The following is a 16199-nucleotide window of genomic DNA, read 5'->3' on the forward strand; positions in this document are numbered from 1 at the left end:
TCCTGCAAAGAAACATCTAGGCAAATGACTTTGGTTATGAGAATTAAATCACTCATCTGGTTACAGAGCTACTGAAGGACCGGGAACCAGGAGACAGGTCCGTGGTTCCCCCCCCCCCCCCCCGCCCAGATCTCAAGGTTTCTCCCCAGTCAACATTGGGTTGCCCTGTTGCCCAGCTCACTTGTCTGCTCCGGAGGTGTGGCAGCTGATACAATTTTCAAGACCCTTTTCTGGCCCCCGCAGCTCCTCCTTTTCCTGGTAGCCTAAATTTTATCAGGGTGAGGACACAATCACTCAGCTTCCCTTCCCAACCCACCGCCATCATCCTTTCTCCTGCTCTCCTCTTCAGAGACTGGAACATGTCTGTGCCAATGGACTAAGTTTGGTCACCGCTCCACAGTTTTTCTCTTTTTCCTCTGTGCAAATTTGAAGAGTTTCTTGCTGGATTCATTTGACGAGGAACTGAGGTTACTCACCGCTCTAGCCGGTTCCAAATCCAAAGCGTGAAAAGAAAGCTTGAGTAGTGACACGTCCCCCATAAGTGAGAAAGGTGCTTACTGTCGGTTCCAGTTAACGGTACCACTTCTCTGGGGGAAACGCCCTGCAGGGGATGCTGGGATAACAACACGGGTTCGATTCCCTACCTTCCTCCTCACTCGGTTGTTCTTTCCTGGAGGTCGGGCGTGGGAGACAAGATTTTAGTGAGTGTTCTTTTCAGCTCTGAAGAATTTCCCGAGGCGTTGCACCCCACCCCCCCCCCCTCCTCCATGTTTGAGGCTGCTTATATTTGCATCTCCCTCCCCGCCCTATGTCTGGCCACCTGAAGGTCTCCACCTCTGGTTAGTCACCTCTTCCCCACTTTGTTCCCAACTCTCTCCTGGGCGTCGACTCCCCCCAACCCTCACCTCAGTTATTCCCTCCGACCTCTGCCTCTTTTCCCTCCTCCACAAACTGCTTCCGGGTAGCCTTTCCAAATAAGCTCCTATTTCACGCTGCCCCGGAATAAACTCTCGCCTTCTCTCACCAAACAAACTGCTTTCAATAAGCCTCTCCTACCCCCCCCCCCAAACAAATAACATCCCGTAACCCACCTCGTTCTGAGATATTGCTTTTCATAACCTCCAACCGTTTGTTCCCCTCCTCTCAGAGAAACAGTTTTCAGAGTTCCTTCTTATTGGGCACTGAGCTACCTCGGTGAAACCATAAAACACACACACACACACACACACACACACGACCAACAGCCTCCCAAACAAAGACAAATGACCTAATATAATCTCGCCTTCCCTTTCTCTCTCTGAGAAAGAAAACTCTCGTGAGGTGTATAAGGGCCCATTTGGGTCCCTTTGAGGATTTCCTTCTTCCCGACGAAATGAGCTAAGGAGAACTACAGTAAGGCATTCCAAGGCCAAACACATTCTACTGTTTATTACACATATTACATTCTTAAATAAAAATGCGTCACATAACATTTTTTGCATAGATATCTTACAATATACCAATTTAAAAAAGAATTATGAAACAGACCAGTAACAAAAATAAATTTTTTCTTCATTAATAATTTTGTAACATTAACATACCACCATCATATAATACAAATAATAGTTTTAAATCTTAAGACTTTTGTACAGCAAAAAAACTTGACAAAGTAATATATTTATATATATATATAAAAAGCTTAAAAAAAATAAAATGTCAAAAAAAGGCATAACCGAGGGCTATAAGACTGGGTACTTCTGTGATATATTATAAATACCAGAGAAGGCCTGAGAGAATGTGACCTGGGGGGAGGCGGGGGATAGGAGGGGGCTGGGAGTAGGTCTCTCCTAACACACTTGTTAGACACATCTGGCAAAAAGAAAATGTATAGTGCAAAAATAAATTTCTTCAAGCAACTGTTAAGAGGATAATAGAGATTTGAAAGAAAAGTGGTGGTGGTCGGGAAGTTGTGTGCTGGGTATGGGGACAGGGTGATGAGAGAGAAGGAGTTTGGGGCGATTCATGGAAAGGAAGGGCAGGCTGCAAAAACATTCAACATTTATTTTTGCCTCTGTGTTAGCAAGGAGATCTTGGCCATAATAGGTGTATTTTTCCTCCCTGGAATGAAGCAGAAGTGAAAGATAAGGAAATTAAAGCAAGTCTGGGTTTAGATAGGAAATGCATGCTGGAAAAAAAAAAAAGAAAAAGAAGAAAGAAAGAAAGAAAGAAAGAAAGAAAGAAAGAAAGAAAGGAAGAAAGAAAAAAGAAAAGGAAAGGAAAGGAAAGAAAACGGTTGAGAACCAGCCAATGAGCCCCAAAGCCTTTTGGAACCTAGATTTGCAGAAATCATTCTGCCTCCGGTCCCAAGGCCTAGGATTAAAATGTCCCCTCTCCCCACCCGCCGCCCCTCCCCTCCACGTGGAGCTCCCAGTGTGGTTTCAATATACTGGCATTATAAGCATCCGTCCCCCCCAAAAGATATTAGGCACTGGTGGCTACTCCTCTTAAACGTCAGTAGCCTGTTTTCCTTCTGCGAAGGTACAATAGGTACATCTGCACGCCTGTCTAGGCGTGGGCACACATACCACCCTCATTATTCTGACGTGGGGTCCGTTTTATGGCAGTAGACAGAAGCTGGAGTCAAAGCAGTTTACGATTCCAAAGCTTACAGTTGAAAAAAATTGTATAAACAGTCCCCAACAAAGAACGTATCACCCTTCCCTCATGCCCGCTGAGAGGGAGCCCTGTTTGAAAAGAGTATCTGGTTGGGGATATTAGTGAAGTGACCGCCTAGGATTTCGCTCTCCATTTTTGATACCTGTTTCCCGAGGACTTAAAAACGTAAATGCAAAACACCTGAAGAATACAGTACTATATTGGAAGGGCGCACAGAAGAAAAGTGAATTGCAGCTTTATTCTTCCCCCCTTTTCCGGGATCTATTTATCAGGAACCAACAGAGGGGGGGTTAAGAGTGTTAAAAGCAAGAGAAAACCCTGAAGCCTCAGGCCATTAGTCAGGGGATCTCATGTTTACAAGCAGTTTTTGTTTCCTTGGACGCATTTTTGTTATTCCGTCTCAAGTATCCCCGAAGATCCTCACTGAGGAAAGGAGGCCGTCAAAGAGGCATTGGTGTATGCTCAGGCCAGCCCCTCTAGTTTCCAAACTGAGAGATCACCATGTTTACCGAAATTTAACCCAAACTCAGAATTTGAATTCTCTCCTCCAGCCCCTACCCTCCCACGACCACCCACCCCCCCAACACTTGGCAGGTGGCCACTTCCGGAAGATGCCAGGGAAAGCTTCCACATGTACATTTCAAACAGGCTCTGCTTGACGAATTTTCACTTTGGCAAAGATCTGGGTGCAAAATTATGGCCAGAAACGCTGGCCCTCATGAGATCTTTTAAAAAGAAAGAAACGACAAACCTGATTTTTGCAGTTAAATACGTCGCATCTCTCTGACTTTCCCTACCTTCTTCCTTCTCCTAAAACCAACTTGTGCAAAAGAGAAGACAAAAGTACTCTGCACTGTAGTTTATATTTTATGAAGCGACTTCCATGGCGGAAATCATTTTGAACCAATGAAACTGATCACTAGAGGTGGTTGTTCTTGCCATTTGAGTTCATTCCTTTTGACTTTGCCATACAATTCAGGCATGGGGGCTATGGGCGGAATGTTCTGAATGCACTAGGTGAGCTGCCCTGAAAGTCCCATTTATTTCCCCTTTTGATGCAAATAGACATGGCTAATCTGGAAGCTTATCCCAAAGGAAAGTCCTTAAAAAAATCTTCTCTGGCTTCTGGATTCAAAGAAGATTTTTTTTTTTAAAGATAGGAATCAGTTCTGCTAATCATGCGTGAGGTTGGCTGTCTTTTTACCCTGTTATAATCAGGCAATCGAAGATGTAAAAAGGGCACAAGAGGTGCAGGAAGGGAGGAGATGGGGTGTCTGAAGGGCTTTGCAAGGGAAAGCACATAGAGAGGAGGACGAAATGGCCAGCATGAGTTCATTTTGGGGTTTCCGATATTTTTATAAAATGCAGCTTTGTCATGGAATCTGAACATTTCTTTTTCTGGACATAGGACTCATCACCACCAGGCTTTAGGCTGGGCCAATTAACTGTTAGTGGGGCAGGAGGCCAGTAGCTAGGAGAAGCATGATAATTTCACGTTTCCACATCTTTGACTCACAGCCATGTGGCAGAAGCACAACTTGAAAGAAAGGAAATGGTCAATGGCTTAGAAACACTCTTCCTCTGAACATCAAGCTCTGAACCCTGGATAAAATGTGCTCGAGAGGACAACCGCAGGAAACACCATGCCAGGTTTTTCCTTCCAAATTTGGGATCCCCGGGAATGTCAGGAGGTAACGATTTAAATGAGAAAGCGGTTTAATGTGTTTTAAATGTCCATTAAAGCACGGTTTTAAATAACCTGTCCTCTTGGGGGGCAAAGCATCTTCAGATGGTTATTTCCTGGAAAGCCTGCTCCCGCTCACAGGCTCTTACCAACCATCTCTGCCATTTCAGAGACGATGGACATTTTATCACGAATCCGTTTCCAAAATGATGGGGTGTTACCCTCGCTTTTGTGGCTAGGTCACCGATCACAGGTGTCAACCAGGCTAGAGAAGAACAGTTTCAAAGCCATACACTTAGCACCCACCGAATTTCAGGCCAATTCTCACAGCCCACAAAGGACTCTGAAGCAAGTAAGCCTCACCATCGTGGTTCAGCGCGCCCTGCTCCGACCAAGGTCAGGAGCAGATTACAAAGGACCTCACTGATACAAAAGAGAGAGGAATTACTGAACATTTCAGACACTGATGAGGACCAAAAGGGCCTTTGTTCCGCCACATTCAAATGAGAACTTTTCAAGACCACAGATGACAACAGGGAGCAAACAAGCAATGATTACTCTTTTGCGTTCTTTTTTTTTTAAACTTTCTTTTTAATAGAGCCTTGCATTGGTCAGTTCAAAAATTAAATTCAGTATTATAAACCCTTAATAATAGCATTTCGAGAGGCAAGAGCAGCTCCAGCAGGGGAGAGAACATTTGTAAATCGTGGCAGCCACGGCTAATGCCATCACTGGTCTGTGCGTGCATTCATGCTGGAGGCTGCTATAGAAAGGGAAATCAACGAACCAACAAAATCTGGGGTGTCTAAAGTTTCATCTAGTGCACTGACTGGAGGCGCTACAGTTTAATACAGCTGAGGTTTAAGGGTCCCTCACACATCCTTCATCCAGAAAGGATGCACCACACATTCAAATAGAATCCCATGATACGCCCTGATGGACTGGCCACAAAATGCACTCAAATGCAGTAGAGAACTAGAAGATTGTCAGCAAGCAGTGCTCCAGAAAATGTTTCTAAGTCATGTCTAGTTTTAAATCTTTGGAATAAAACTGATTTTTTTTTTTTTAAATACCCTCCAACTAACATATACAGAATTGCCTCCGGCAAATGGGCAGATTTTATTTTATGTGTGTGTGTGTGTGTGTTTTAGGGTGGTTTTTCTTTTTCTTTTCTTTGTTGTTGTTGTTGTTGTTGCTGTTGTTGGTTTTTGTTGTTGTTGCTGTTGTTGCTGTTGTTTTGTTTTTGGTCTACATCGAAAAAAAACGAAAAAGAGAAAGAAAACTTTAAGGGCCAGACCTCAGAACGCCCAAGTGTCCAACTGGCAGTTATAGCATTTGTGATAAGGAGGCTCCTTTACCCTTAGACGAATAGTTTCAACATCTCAGTGAAATCAAAGGTTGCAGAAAGCTGAGAAACCAAATGCCAAGGATCTTGAAGGTTGCTGTCAGAAATGTATTTGTGTTGCTTAGATTATTATTTCCTTTTAAAGACTTCAGTGTTGCATCCCAAATAGATATGGGGCGGCATTTTAACAGTCAATGAGTCAAACAGTCAAAGGAGGGCAGAAGGGGAGCCAGCTGGTATGAGGGAGCAGCAACCATGTGCGGACCAAACGCCATTTTTGTTTTTTTTTTTTAGACGTGTCTTGAAGGGATGGTCCCAGAATATACAAAATATACAATCTGTCCTAATAACCACCCCGCTTGCTTGCATAGGCCATTTAATGGTCCTAAAGGCAGTCTTTGGAGTTGAGGCCAGGGCCAGCTAGCTAAGAATGCGGGTAGATAGAGACCGATATTGGATGTGTGTGGGCTGAAAATGAGGAATGTATGCCCCCTTGGAGTCAGCTTGCAGAGTACGTGTGAGGCCTCTGTTGATCCTGGGTGCTCTAGGTCACGAGTCATGGGGGGGTCTAGCCAGAAAGAATTAGAAATATGTCTCTCCTTTCAGACAGACCATGAGAGAAACTTCTCGACCCTTTCCTTAAATGTCCACCCTTCGTTCCCACAATGGCATTTCGAATTGTGTGTTTTAACAAGTGGGGGAATATGAGCTCAGTGGGTATGAGAGAGGAAGATAGGATGATGTTTTCGGAAGCCACTAGACTCGGGAGGCATCCTCAATTCTCCCCACTCCTGGAAAGAGTGATATTTTTGGCTTTTTGTCAGGTCAGAACCCAGAGTTAGGCTAAATATGCAGCTGCCCTTTGAGACTAGCGACATCTATGCTGAAAGTGGTTCTAAGGTGGCAATGACACACAGCACGGGGTTGGTCACTATGAGCTGAGGTCATGATGCCTCAAGGGGGATGAGAGAACTGTGATGTCCCATCTGATTGGCTGCTTCGAGAGCTGGACATCCAGGTGCCGAGAGAGTCCTGGAGAGGTTTAGTCCATGGAGAAAAGATAAAACATTTAAGCTTCCAAATAAGCTTTTTCAAGTTTTCGTTAGCAAAAACAGAGAGATTAAAAAGAAACAATCTAGCACTGGCAATAAGGTGAGGCTCAAGGGATATACTGTGATTTATCATCAAGGACTTTATTCTCTTGGCCACTTTGCAGTCATGCTAGAAGTTTCCAGAATCCCTAGTGCATATGGTGTGCAAGAGTCAAAAAGTAAGAAAAGAAAACTCCTCCCTTGAGAGTGAAGTCTAGAGAAATGCAGGCCAGAAAGGTGTAAGGTGTTATTCCAGAGTCTGCCGCCGCTAAGGCCGTTGGTATTGACTCGAAAGATCTCAATAGTACTAAGAAGAACCAAAACCGATCAACAGTTCTGGGAGGAAGTCGGACGCACGGAATAGTAGGACTTTTCACACACAAAGGACAAATAAACCAAGAGTTAATTTTGGCTACCAAACTGCAATTTGGTTTTCTAGGTCATTTTCCCCCAACTATTTAAAAAGAAACATCAGTGCTACACATATGCAACTTTAAGACGTTGTATTCTCTATCAAGTTGCACTGAGAAGCAAGTTAAATAAGCCCCTCTTACTGCCGTCCACCTGCAGAGACGTCACATCCATTTTCTTTGATTTCCATTGGCAACAGCGGGAAATAATTCCAATAGTGCTGAAGTAAGCAGCCAGTCTGCCTTGCTCAGTTCACCTGGTTTCCTTCTTCTTCGTCTTCTACCATCTGGCAAGGGCAAGGCATAAAGAATAGACGTATATATTTTAAATATAGCTGAGTGCATGACAGTGCGTGTGTGTGGGTCTATGTGAGCGCGTGTCTGTGTGTGTGTGTGTGTGTGTGTGCGTGTGTACACAGAGGTTTATACGTGAGAACTTTCTTCTGCGAGGCAATGGCTCCCCGCCTGAAGTCCAGCCCCCTGCCTCACGGCATTTCCTTTAGACAACGGCCGACGCCATGGCAACTCTGGCCTTTAGGGTTTTTAGATATGTCTCTTCATATGGAGGGCAAGATGGTCAGACCTGGAAAAACACCTAGGAAATATAAACAACAATAAGGATATAAGAGGGGTCCAGGTAACAAACCCAACTTCCAGCACCCCTTAGAAAACGATTAGCCCTACCTTAAAGGGACCCGGTACATACGTATCGAGAAATAAGGCAGTGTGTAGGGAAGGTGAGCTCGAGGTCAGACTGCGTGGGTTCAAATCCCAGCTCTTCTACTCTTTGTGTGAGTGACTCTGAGCATGTTAACCTCTCTGGGCCTTAATTCTTCCTCAGTAAAATGGCGATAATTATAGTACTTACCTCACAGGTTTGTTTGGGGGATTAAATGAGATGATCTACGTAAAGTGCTTAGAATATTAACTGGCACATAGGAAGATGTCAATGAATGTTAACTATTATCATAGTTGTCATTATTAAAGAAGAAACTAACGAGAAAGTGCTTCGGAAACATGGGACATGCCCGTATGCTGCCCGTAGTACGGCAGAAAGTGATTAGCTTGTGTCATTGAATGGTGGAACTCTAACAGTTCAACGCCCAGATTTTAGTCTTGAGCTTTACAGCGAAAGCACAGAAATGCTGCCTGTGATACCTACGGGTCTGTACAGACACTCTATTACATAGTAAGTCAAGAACAAGAACGGAGAAGTGAGCTCACATTTATTGAGAATGAGAAAACACGCAGGCATGTGCTTGGTATTTCCCCAGTATTATCCAGTAACATTCTCAGCAACCTTCCGTGGTAAGTGTTCACACCTCTTGTGTGTGTGTGCGTGTGTGTGTGTGTGTGGTAAGGAAACTGAGGCAAGGGTCCTGTAGCTAGCAAGCGGCAGACTTGGGATTAGAACCTAGGTAGATCGGCAAGCCCACTCTTTCAAATGCCCACTCTTTCGAATGCCCGGTTTCTTGTTGCCTGAGGTCCACCACTAAGTGCCCTCCTCAGGCTCAGATCCGGCACAGTGGTCATCTTCACTCCTCCCCCTTTCCTCTGGTCCCAGCAACTTTATCTTCTCTTGGCTAGCCACGCTTCTGCACTCCCAGGAGTACGGGGCTGACCCTCCTCCTAAGGCTAAAGCTACAGCCACAGTGGGCCGACAGTCACGTGACCCATGAAGATTCATGAGAGCCAGTCCTGGAACACTTGCTGAAACAATTGGAAGACAGAAGCTCTTTTCCCACTCGGGCTGCTGAGCTACTAAGATTGAAGCTGGAGCTGCTGGTGTCCATTTGGCCACGTGGGAAACAGCCTGCTTAAGAATGAAGTCAACGGGGAAAAATGGGCAGGAGAAGAGAAAGAGAGAGAAAGAGTCCTGATGACCACATCTGAGACCCTGGATCCAGCCAAACCTAAAGACCAATCTAACTTTTGTCTTCTTAGTCAGTTGAGCTACAAAATCCCCTTAGAAGCTAACATCAGTCTGAGTCAGGTTTCTGTATCATATACCTAACAGAGTGGGCATTTCCATATGCCTGCAGCCTACAATCAATCTAAGGTTCTGGCTAGAATCTCAGTACAGTCAGCACCCAAGACAGCAATCATTCTGAGTTCTGAGTGTGTGCTCTCCCTCTGGATTCTTCTCTTGAAACTGGCCACTCTCTTACCTGTGAGAATATTCCCAGGCTCTCCTGAGGCCCAAAACATGCTCACAGTCCAACATTCTTGTTAGGATGTTAGCAAGCTGCCCTGATCAGGTTAGCAAGATTTCCTGTTTGGGGCAGGATTTCCCAGTGTTTGTTCATTCTTCGAAAAAACAAACAAACAAACAAAAAACCCACCCTACCTCCTGTGTTGAGTGAACCCACTCTACCCACTCTGTGTTGATTTTTTAAATAGGTACACATGCAGGATATAACCCCAAGGAAATGAAGCAAAACAGAACAAAGGCCAAAATGGAAAACATGTAAAAATGGGAAAAGTGCAGTAGAAAATAATCGAATCCAATAATGTATTGAATAATAATAATTCTAATTCTAATCACACCCACTTATTTCAAGCCCTAATTTAATATGAGCGAGATATTTGGATAATCCCTTAGAGTGCCATCTAAAGGGGATTTAACTTACTATAAAATAGGGATAAATATTCTTTAAAAGTAAGTGCTTGATGTTCCTGGTATACAGATTAGCAATACAGCCTATAGGGAATTCAGCAGTTAATTTCCAAGACTTTGTCTTATCCTGAGGGCATACTCAGTGTTGACCACTGCCTGCCTATTCTCTTTCCTCCCTCCCTCCCTCCCGTCCTCCTTTCTTCCCTCCCTCCTTCCTTCCTTCTTTCATCCCAACAGCCTAGGGAAAGAGGATCTAAGTTGGGAAGTTCTTTTTGTAGGCATTTTTTAAAAAGTTAACATCCTCAGGGCGCCTGGGTGGCGCAGTTGGTTAAGCGTCCGACTTCAGCCAGGTCACGATCTCGCGGTCCGTGAGTTCGAGCCCCGCGTCGGGCTCTGGGCTGATGGCTCAGAGCCTGGAGCCTGTTTCCGATTCTGTGTCTCCCTCTCTCTCTGCCCCTCGCCCGTTAATGCTCTGTCTCTCTCTGTCCCAAAAATAAATAAACGTTGAAAAAAAAATTAAAAAAAAAAGTTAACATCCTCAATAAAGATTCTATAAAGAAGATGCCATTCTTATCTCCTCCACCAGCTGAGACAGTCATCAGAAGGAGGCAAAGCCAAAATTTGAACCCAAGTAGTGTGACTCCAGAGCCCATGCTCTAGCCACACCTGCTGTTTAGACTGAGATGAAGGGAAAGCTGAGCTGTCAATTTGAGGAGTTTGTAGCAAGAAGAGTAATGGGTTTGCCCCCCACCAAATGTCTACACTGAACCCCTAGAAACTGTAAACATGGTAGGTTACGTGGCAAAGGGGAATTGAGATTGTGGATGGAATTAATTTGCTGATCAGCTGATTCTAAAATAGGGAGATTATTCCGGATTATCTGGGTAGGGCCAATGCCATCCCGGATATCTTCAAAAATGCAAGAGGGAATTGAAAGAGAAGACAGAGAGATGGCAGCGGACAAGAACTCAATGGCTTGGATGAGGAGGGGATGAGTGAGTAGGGAAGAAATATGGGCCACCCCCAGAAGCTGGAAAAGATGAGGAGATGAAGTCTAGCTTCTAGCAAAAAAATGCAGCCCTGCTGACAGCTTGATTGTAACCCAGTGTCACCTTCTAACCCACGGAAGGTTACTCGTAAGAGGGTGCCTATGAGAAAATGCACTTATAAAGTTAAATAAAGATGATACTAAATTTGTGGCAATTGGTAATGGCAGCAACTAGAAAATGAATCCAGAAGCGCATGCGGTCAGGCCTGAGTGGTGAGCACCCGTGAGAAAGCAGTAAAGCAGGCACCAGGAAAATGCTGGCTGTCTGAAAGAGGAACACGGGGATTGGAGATGGTGGCGGTAAAAGACAGGTCTTGGCCTGTGGACGGAACCTCTTTCCTTTCTATATCCTGAGAACCTAAGGGAAAATGGTAATCTTGATACGGAGCTTCATCTGAAGAAACCCCTCAGTGATGCACACGTTCAGATTTTTATTCTGCCTTTACCAACTGCCTACCACTATGTGCTGGGCATCCAGCGATATATGCGCAAGCATCTATCTTTACGCTTCGAGATCTTTCAGGGAAAAAGAAAAGTGAAAAAACAAACCAAGTCTTTCACGTGATATGAAATGTAACTGCACTCTTCCTGAATCAAACCAGCCTCATTATTTGTGCAAATTCTTGTAAGTGTATGGTGCTTAGAATTCAGACGAGGTCCCTCACCATTGGGGTTGTATTTAAATTCAATATACCAGCAAGATACTTAGTCGTGATTAATTTATATTTATTAATTTATACTTACAGAGAGCCACATAGGAATAGAAAAAGGTAATGCATAAACTCACCATCTAGAAATGCAGAATCAAATGATTCTAAGGGTAATATACCCCCAGAGGGTATTTATGACTATACAGCAGTCAGATGACCTTAAATAAGAAGGTCCTTAATGATTGAAATTTGTTCATTACAGAGGATTAGTCAAACCACTATTGTCATTTTGCCTGCTTATGAAAAAGGCACAGTAAAGTCATGAGGGCATGAAGTCAACGGCAACCCTCTAAGGCACCAAAGGGGCTAGAGATGGGTTGGTATTTGTTACCACCTATAAGTAGGCTGACGCAAAGATCACAATGTTTCCTCTCCACTGCCCAGGATCTCGAAGGTACTGTCCTGATAGCAGTCTCCCTGAGTTATAACTATGCTGAGTTGGCAGAACAATGGCCTATATATCACGGCTCATGGAAACAGAGCCCTGTTTACCAGCACCAGCGGCCTCATGCCGCATGGACTGAGACACAAGACTCATCCCTCTAGCAAGTGGTCACTCCACGGGCTATCCTGTTCAGTCTGATGGCAAGCAAGTGGCAGAGGCTCACGGCTTTCTCCCCCAACCCACACCTAAAGCCAGAGGTCACAAAACCCAAAGTCTTCAGGGGCCGGGCAGATAAAGTGAACAGGTGCAATGGGCCAAGGACTGACTATCTGATTGTACTTGTGATAAGGCATGGCTGTGAAGCAATCCGGCTCTTCTCTAAGAGGAGACAACGGAGCAAGCGAGAATGCATGGCAACTGGTGGTCTGGCTTCACACTGGGAGACATGCGGTGTGGTGGGAACGGTGAGAGAGTAGTGAGCACGTGGCCACCACAAATGCGTAGTGATGACTATTTAGCTCCAGAGAGTTCTGGCCACATGGGAATGCAAGCCCAGCGTGACCGGATCTTCTGATTTTTCCGGACAAAGCCAGCGATGCAGACATTTTTGTGGCATCTGGTAATTTTAAATGTAAGCAAAGCAAATACACAAAGAAAAACTCATTTATTTTTTCAACTTCCCCAATCGGCAAAATAAAAGTCTAAATTAGACTTGGTACACGCTTTGCAGACAGGAAGCCCCATTCCAAGCTTAGCCTATGGAGTGGTCTGCTTTCTCAAATTACAAGAAGCAAGAGGGAGGTTTCTTACATTTATCCACGCTGTGGTACCAGCGGGACTCACAGTCCCGCTAAGGGCTACAGATGCCCTCTTTTCTGAAGGTAAAAGTCCTTTAGGAATGCCTGCTCCCCAGTCATACCAGGCTTGCCTTTCATCTGCTTTGGGACCACTCCAATCCCCCAATGCCACCTCCCAGACCTGCTCTATTCTTAGCACAATCGCCACCATTGAAACATAAGGTGCTGCCTATCGTGAGACACTAAATGAGAATCCAACCCCTTATTCCGGACATTGTTGAGAATGCACTATTGGCCAATGCCACGGGACTTTGACCCAGACCTCTCCCAAATCGCAATCTCCCCCAAATACTGTGTCACAGAACTTGTACCATCTGCCCAGTGAATTTCTAGCTCCAGAAAGCATATATTTTGGAGAAGAAAATAAAGCAAAAGACTAACCAAATTACCCATCTCTGACATCTCCTTCACTGAAATACCCTTGAAGGCTTGAATGGCTTGAAGTTATCTCTCCACAGAAATCATACAAACGGTCAGAGTTAGTCCTAGCATGTCGACTGCTGGACAGTTGTAAATTTCTTAAGAAGTCAGTTGATCTGAAGAGAGGAATACTAACTCTGGCCATTTCCCAATAAGAATTGTTCATCCATTTCTAAGGATGAATGCAGTCCACAGTGCACAATCTGAGCCACGGCCACACCACTCTTCAGGGATGGGCGTCTTTTGTGTATGCCTGCTACCACCACACTTGGACAGCTCACAGAGGATTCATCTTCATCCCAGTTGATATAATCCTCTCCCTCAGAGAACTGTGGGCAAAGAGCCACACGCTATGCAGCTTCTTTATTAGCAGCCAGGACTAGAGAGAAATGAACTTGAGATGGCAGTTGAGGGAAGATGTCAAGTGAGAAACATTACTGAAGTATAATCTGTAGAAAAGCAGCCGATGCACATAAATTCAGGAGGCCTTGGCGGTAAGGGATAGAAATTAAAAATCAGGTTCTGTTCTTGGGGAGCAGAAGAGAACTCCAAGGGAATGAAGGACAATAGCTTCGTAAAGTGGACTTCCTCGGCCGGCCCTGGGGTGGGAGGTTATCTCTGGGTTCCAGGAGGCATGGGGGCTTTATTTAGTGCTTAAAGAATGAAGATAAGAGGAAAATAGCCTCTTCAGGAAGAAGGAAAAAAAGGAGGAAAAACATGAATGCTCCTTTACAAGCATCTTAAAGGAGCACCAAGCCAACCGGCCACCCATGAGACTGGCTACTACTGCTCTGCTCTCCAAACACACACACGCGCGCGCGCGCACACACGAACACACACACACACACACACACACACACACACACACACACACACGACTCCAGAGGAAGGCCTGGTGAGGGGAGGTGCCAGCACAGGCGCGGGGAGGCAGGATGTGAAAGCGATCGCATTTCCTCCCACGGAGAGCCAGGCCTCTACGGACATCCTGCGGGCTGGGGAACCCTGAGGCTTTCAGGGCTTTTATCGTATTAGGAGCATTTTTCTCATCATAACTGAGACCTTTAGTATTGCATTAAAAAGATGGTTAATTTTCTTAAGCTTCCTTTTAAACACAGAAATAGGATTAGAAGGATAACATGCTCAGATGCAAGCCCATTATTTGATTATGTCTAAACCTAATCCTGCCTTCACCTTGGCCTGCAGAGTCTCCATTTTGGGGTTTATTGGTTGATAATGCCAAGGCTGTCAGATACTATTACTTGTGAAGTATCTGTTGCTACGTGCTCTTTCTTCCACTATCAAATGCTGAAGGTTTGAAACTGAATTATAGGATAAGTTCTCAAAGCCTCGCCATCTTTTAGACTTTAGTCCCTATTTTCAAAGGAGAACGAGTGATTCAGGCCCCCAAAGAACGGGGACTCTCTCCGGTAAATTCATGTCTACTAACGCTTCAGAGGAGAGCCTTAGGAGTAGCCTTCCTTCCGTTCAGCAGGCTTTCTATTCTTTCATGTTATTAAGCGTGAGGAAAACTGGTATTGATGCTAATAAAAAGATCAGAAGGAGCAGCTACAGGTGACCATTCTCTAGCTTATTACTTTTCATATTACAGTAAAATCATTTGCCACATCATCTCCTTGAGGGTAGGAACTGTGTCTTATTGCCATTCAGTGACGAACACGATTCCTGGCCCAAAGCTGGCATTCGCTAATTACCCATGTTACCAGACCACGAGTCCATATCATCTCTTGATTTTACCCTGAAAGGCACCCTTATCTCCTCGGTTTTCTCAGTGGCCAAGTAAAAGGCATTCCCAGGCCTGAGTCTCTGGGACAGAGGCTTGGGATAACCCCAGAAGCATATGGGCAGTCCACCCCCAACCCGCCTCACCTTCTCCCCTCCCCATCCCGGAAGCTTCCTCGTTTCTTTACCTGTCGCAGTGGTTGCATTTAAAGGGCTTTGCACCTGTGTGTTTCCTGTAGTGCCTCGTGAGCTCATCGCTTCGTGCAAAACGCCATTCACACCCTTCCCATGAGCACTTATAAGGCTTCTCACCTGCAAGAAGAGACGGAACGACCATGGTCAACAACGGGAACAAAATGGCCACATACCTGATCAGGTTCTGCTCTCTAGCCACCGTCTTGAGAAAGGACCGTAGAAATCATTCTCGAAAGACTACATTGCCTAATACGCTGTGTCACATTTTCTTTAGTCTCCTGGTGTGGTGTTGTTGCTGTTGCTGTTGTTGTTTTTAACCTTCAAAAGTGGTCTCACAGAATCCTCTAATCTGGAGCTGTCATTTCAGTTCACAGAGTCAGAGCATTTCCTTCAACTGGTGAGGGATCAATTTTTATTTATTTTCTATTCCCTGGAGCACTTTGACCCCCACTGTCCAAACAGAAAGGAAATGCGCTATTTTCGTCCGAACCGCAAATGCTTCTAATTCTATTTTTCTCCAGTACCTACAGTAATTTACCATTTCAGCCTTTTTAGCTTTCTCCCTCCTCTTCCCTCCTACCACAAACTGGAGCCAGGGACCTGACTGACAAGGCAAACAGCTCAGGTCTCCCAGAACCACTGTGCTTTCCAGTAAACGGGAGTGGATGGACAGTCAGGAGAAAGGGCTACAGTTTGAGAGTAAAACAGAAATCCCTTGACGATTCCTGCCATTTATGTAAAATACAGTCACAAAGTCCTATTTAAGAAGGCCATAACTTAATGTTTCCAGAGCTTTCATAGTAGAGAGAGATACAGAGTATTACAAAATATTTTTAAAGCCAATTTGCAGAGCAAGGTTTTAGCCACAGTGAAGCTGCTTGTAAGTACGAAATTCGAGCTCTTGTGCTCAAGTGACCTTTTCGCACAGTAAATACAGATGGAGGGATATGCAAGAGAAAGACACGATTTTTCCCTAGACCTTTTCTTTTAACCCATCAACGTCTGTCACCAAACATGGCAAATATTTACCCTTCCAACTGTA

At 44.8% G+C, this 16199-nt stretch overlaps 1 protein-coding gene across 2 annotated transcripts in view; it reads right to left on the bottom strand.

Annotated features, from left to right (window-relative positions):
- Positions 1–5516: 5516 nt before the first annotated feature.
- Positions 5517–16199, bottom strand: part of KLF7 (KLF transcription factor 7) — an 87226-nt gene continuing 76543 nt past the window's right edge. For both annotated transcript variants that reach the window (XM_015085417.3, XM_053215691.1), the window contains exons 3-4: positions 15151–15274; positions 5517–7780 (exon numbers count right to left, since the gene is read on the bottom strand). In XM_015085417.3, the coding sequence (XP_014940903.1) occupies positions 7729–7780; positions 15151–15274 (176 nt within the window). In that variant the 3' untranslated portion in view covers positions 5517–7728. The remainder of the gene's footprint in view (positions 7781–15150; positions 15275–16199) is intronic.

The sequence above is a fragment of the Acinonyx jubatus genome, chromosome C1 (genome assembly GCF_027475565.1).
Source record: "Acinonyx jubatus isolate Ajub_Pintada_27869175 chromosome C1, VMU_Ajub_asm_v1.0, whole genome shotgun sequence".
In the NCBI taxonomy this organism is placed as follows: domain Eukaryota; kingdom Metazoa; phylum Chordata; class Mammalia; order Carnivora; family Felidae; genus Acinonyx; species Acinonyx jubatus.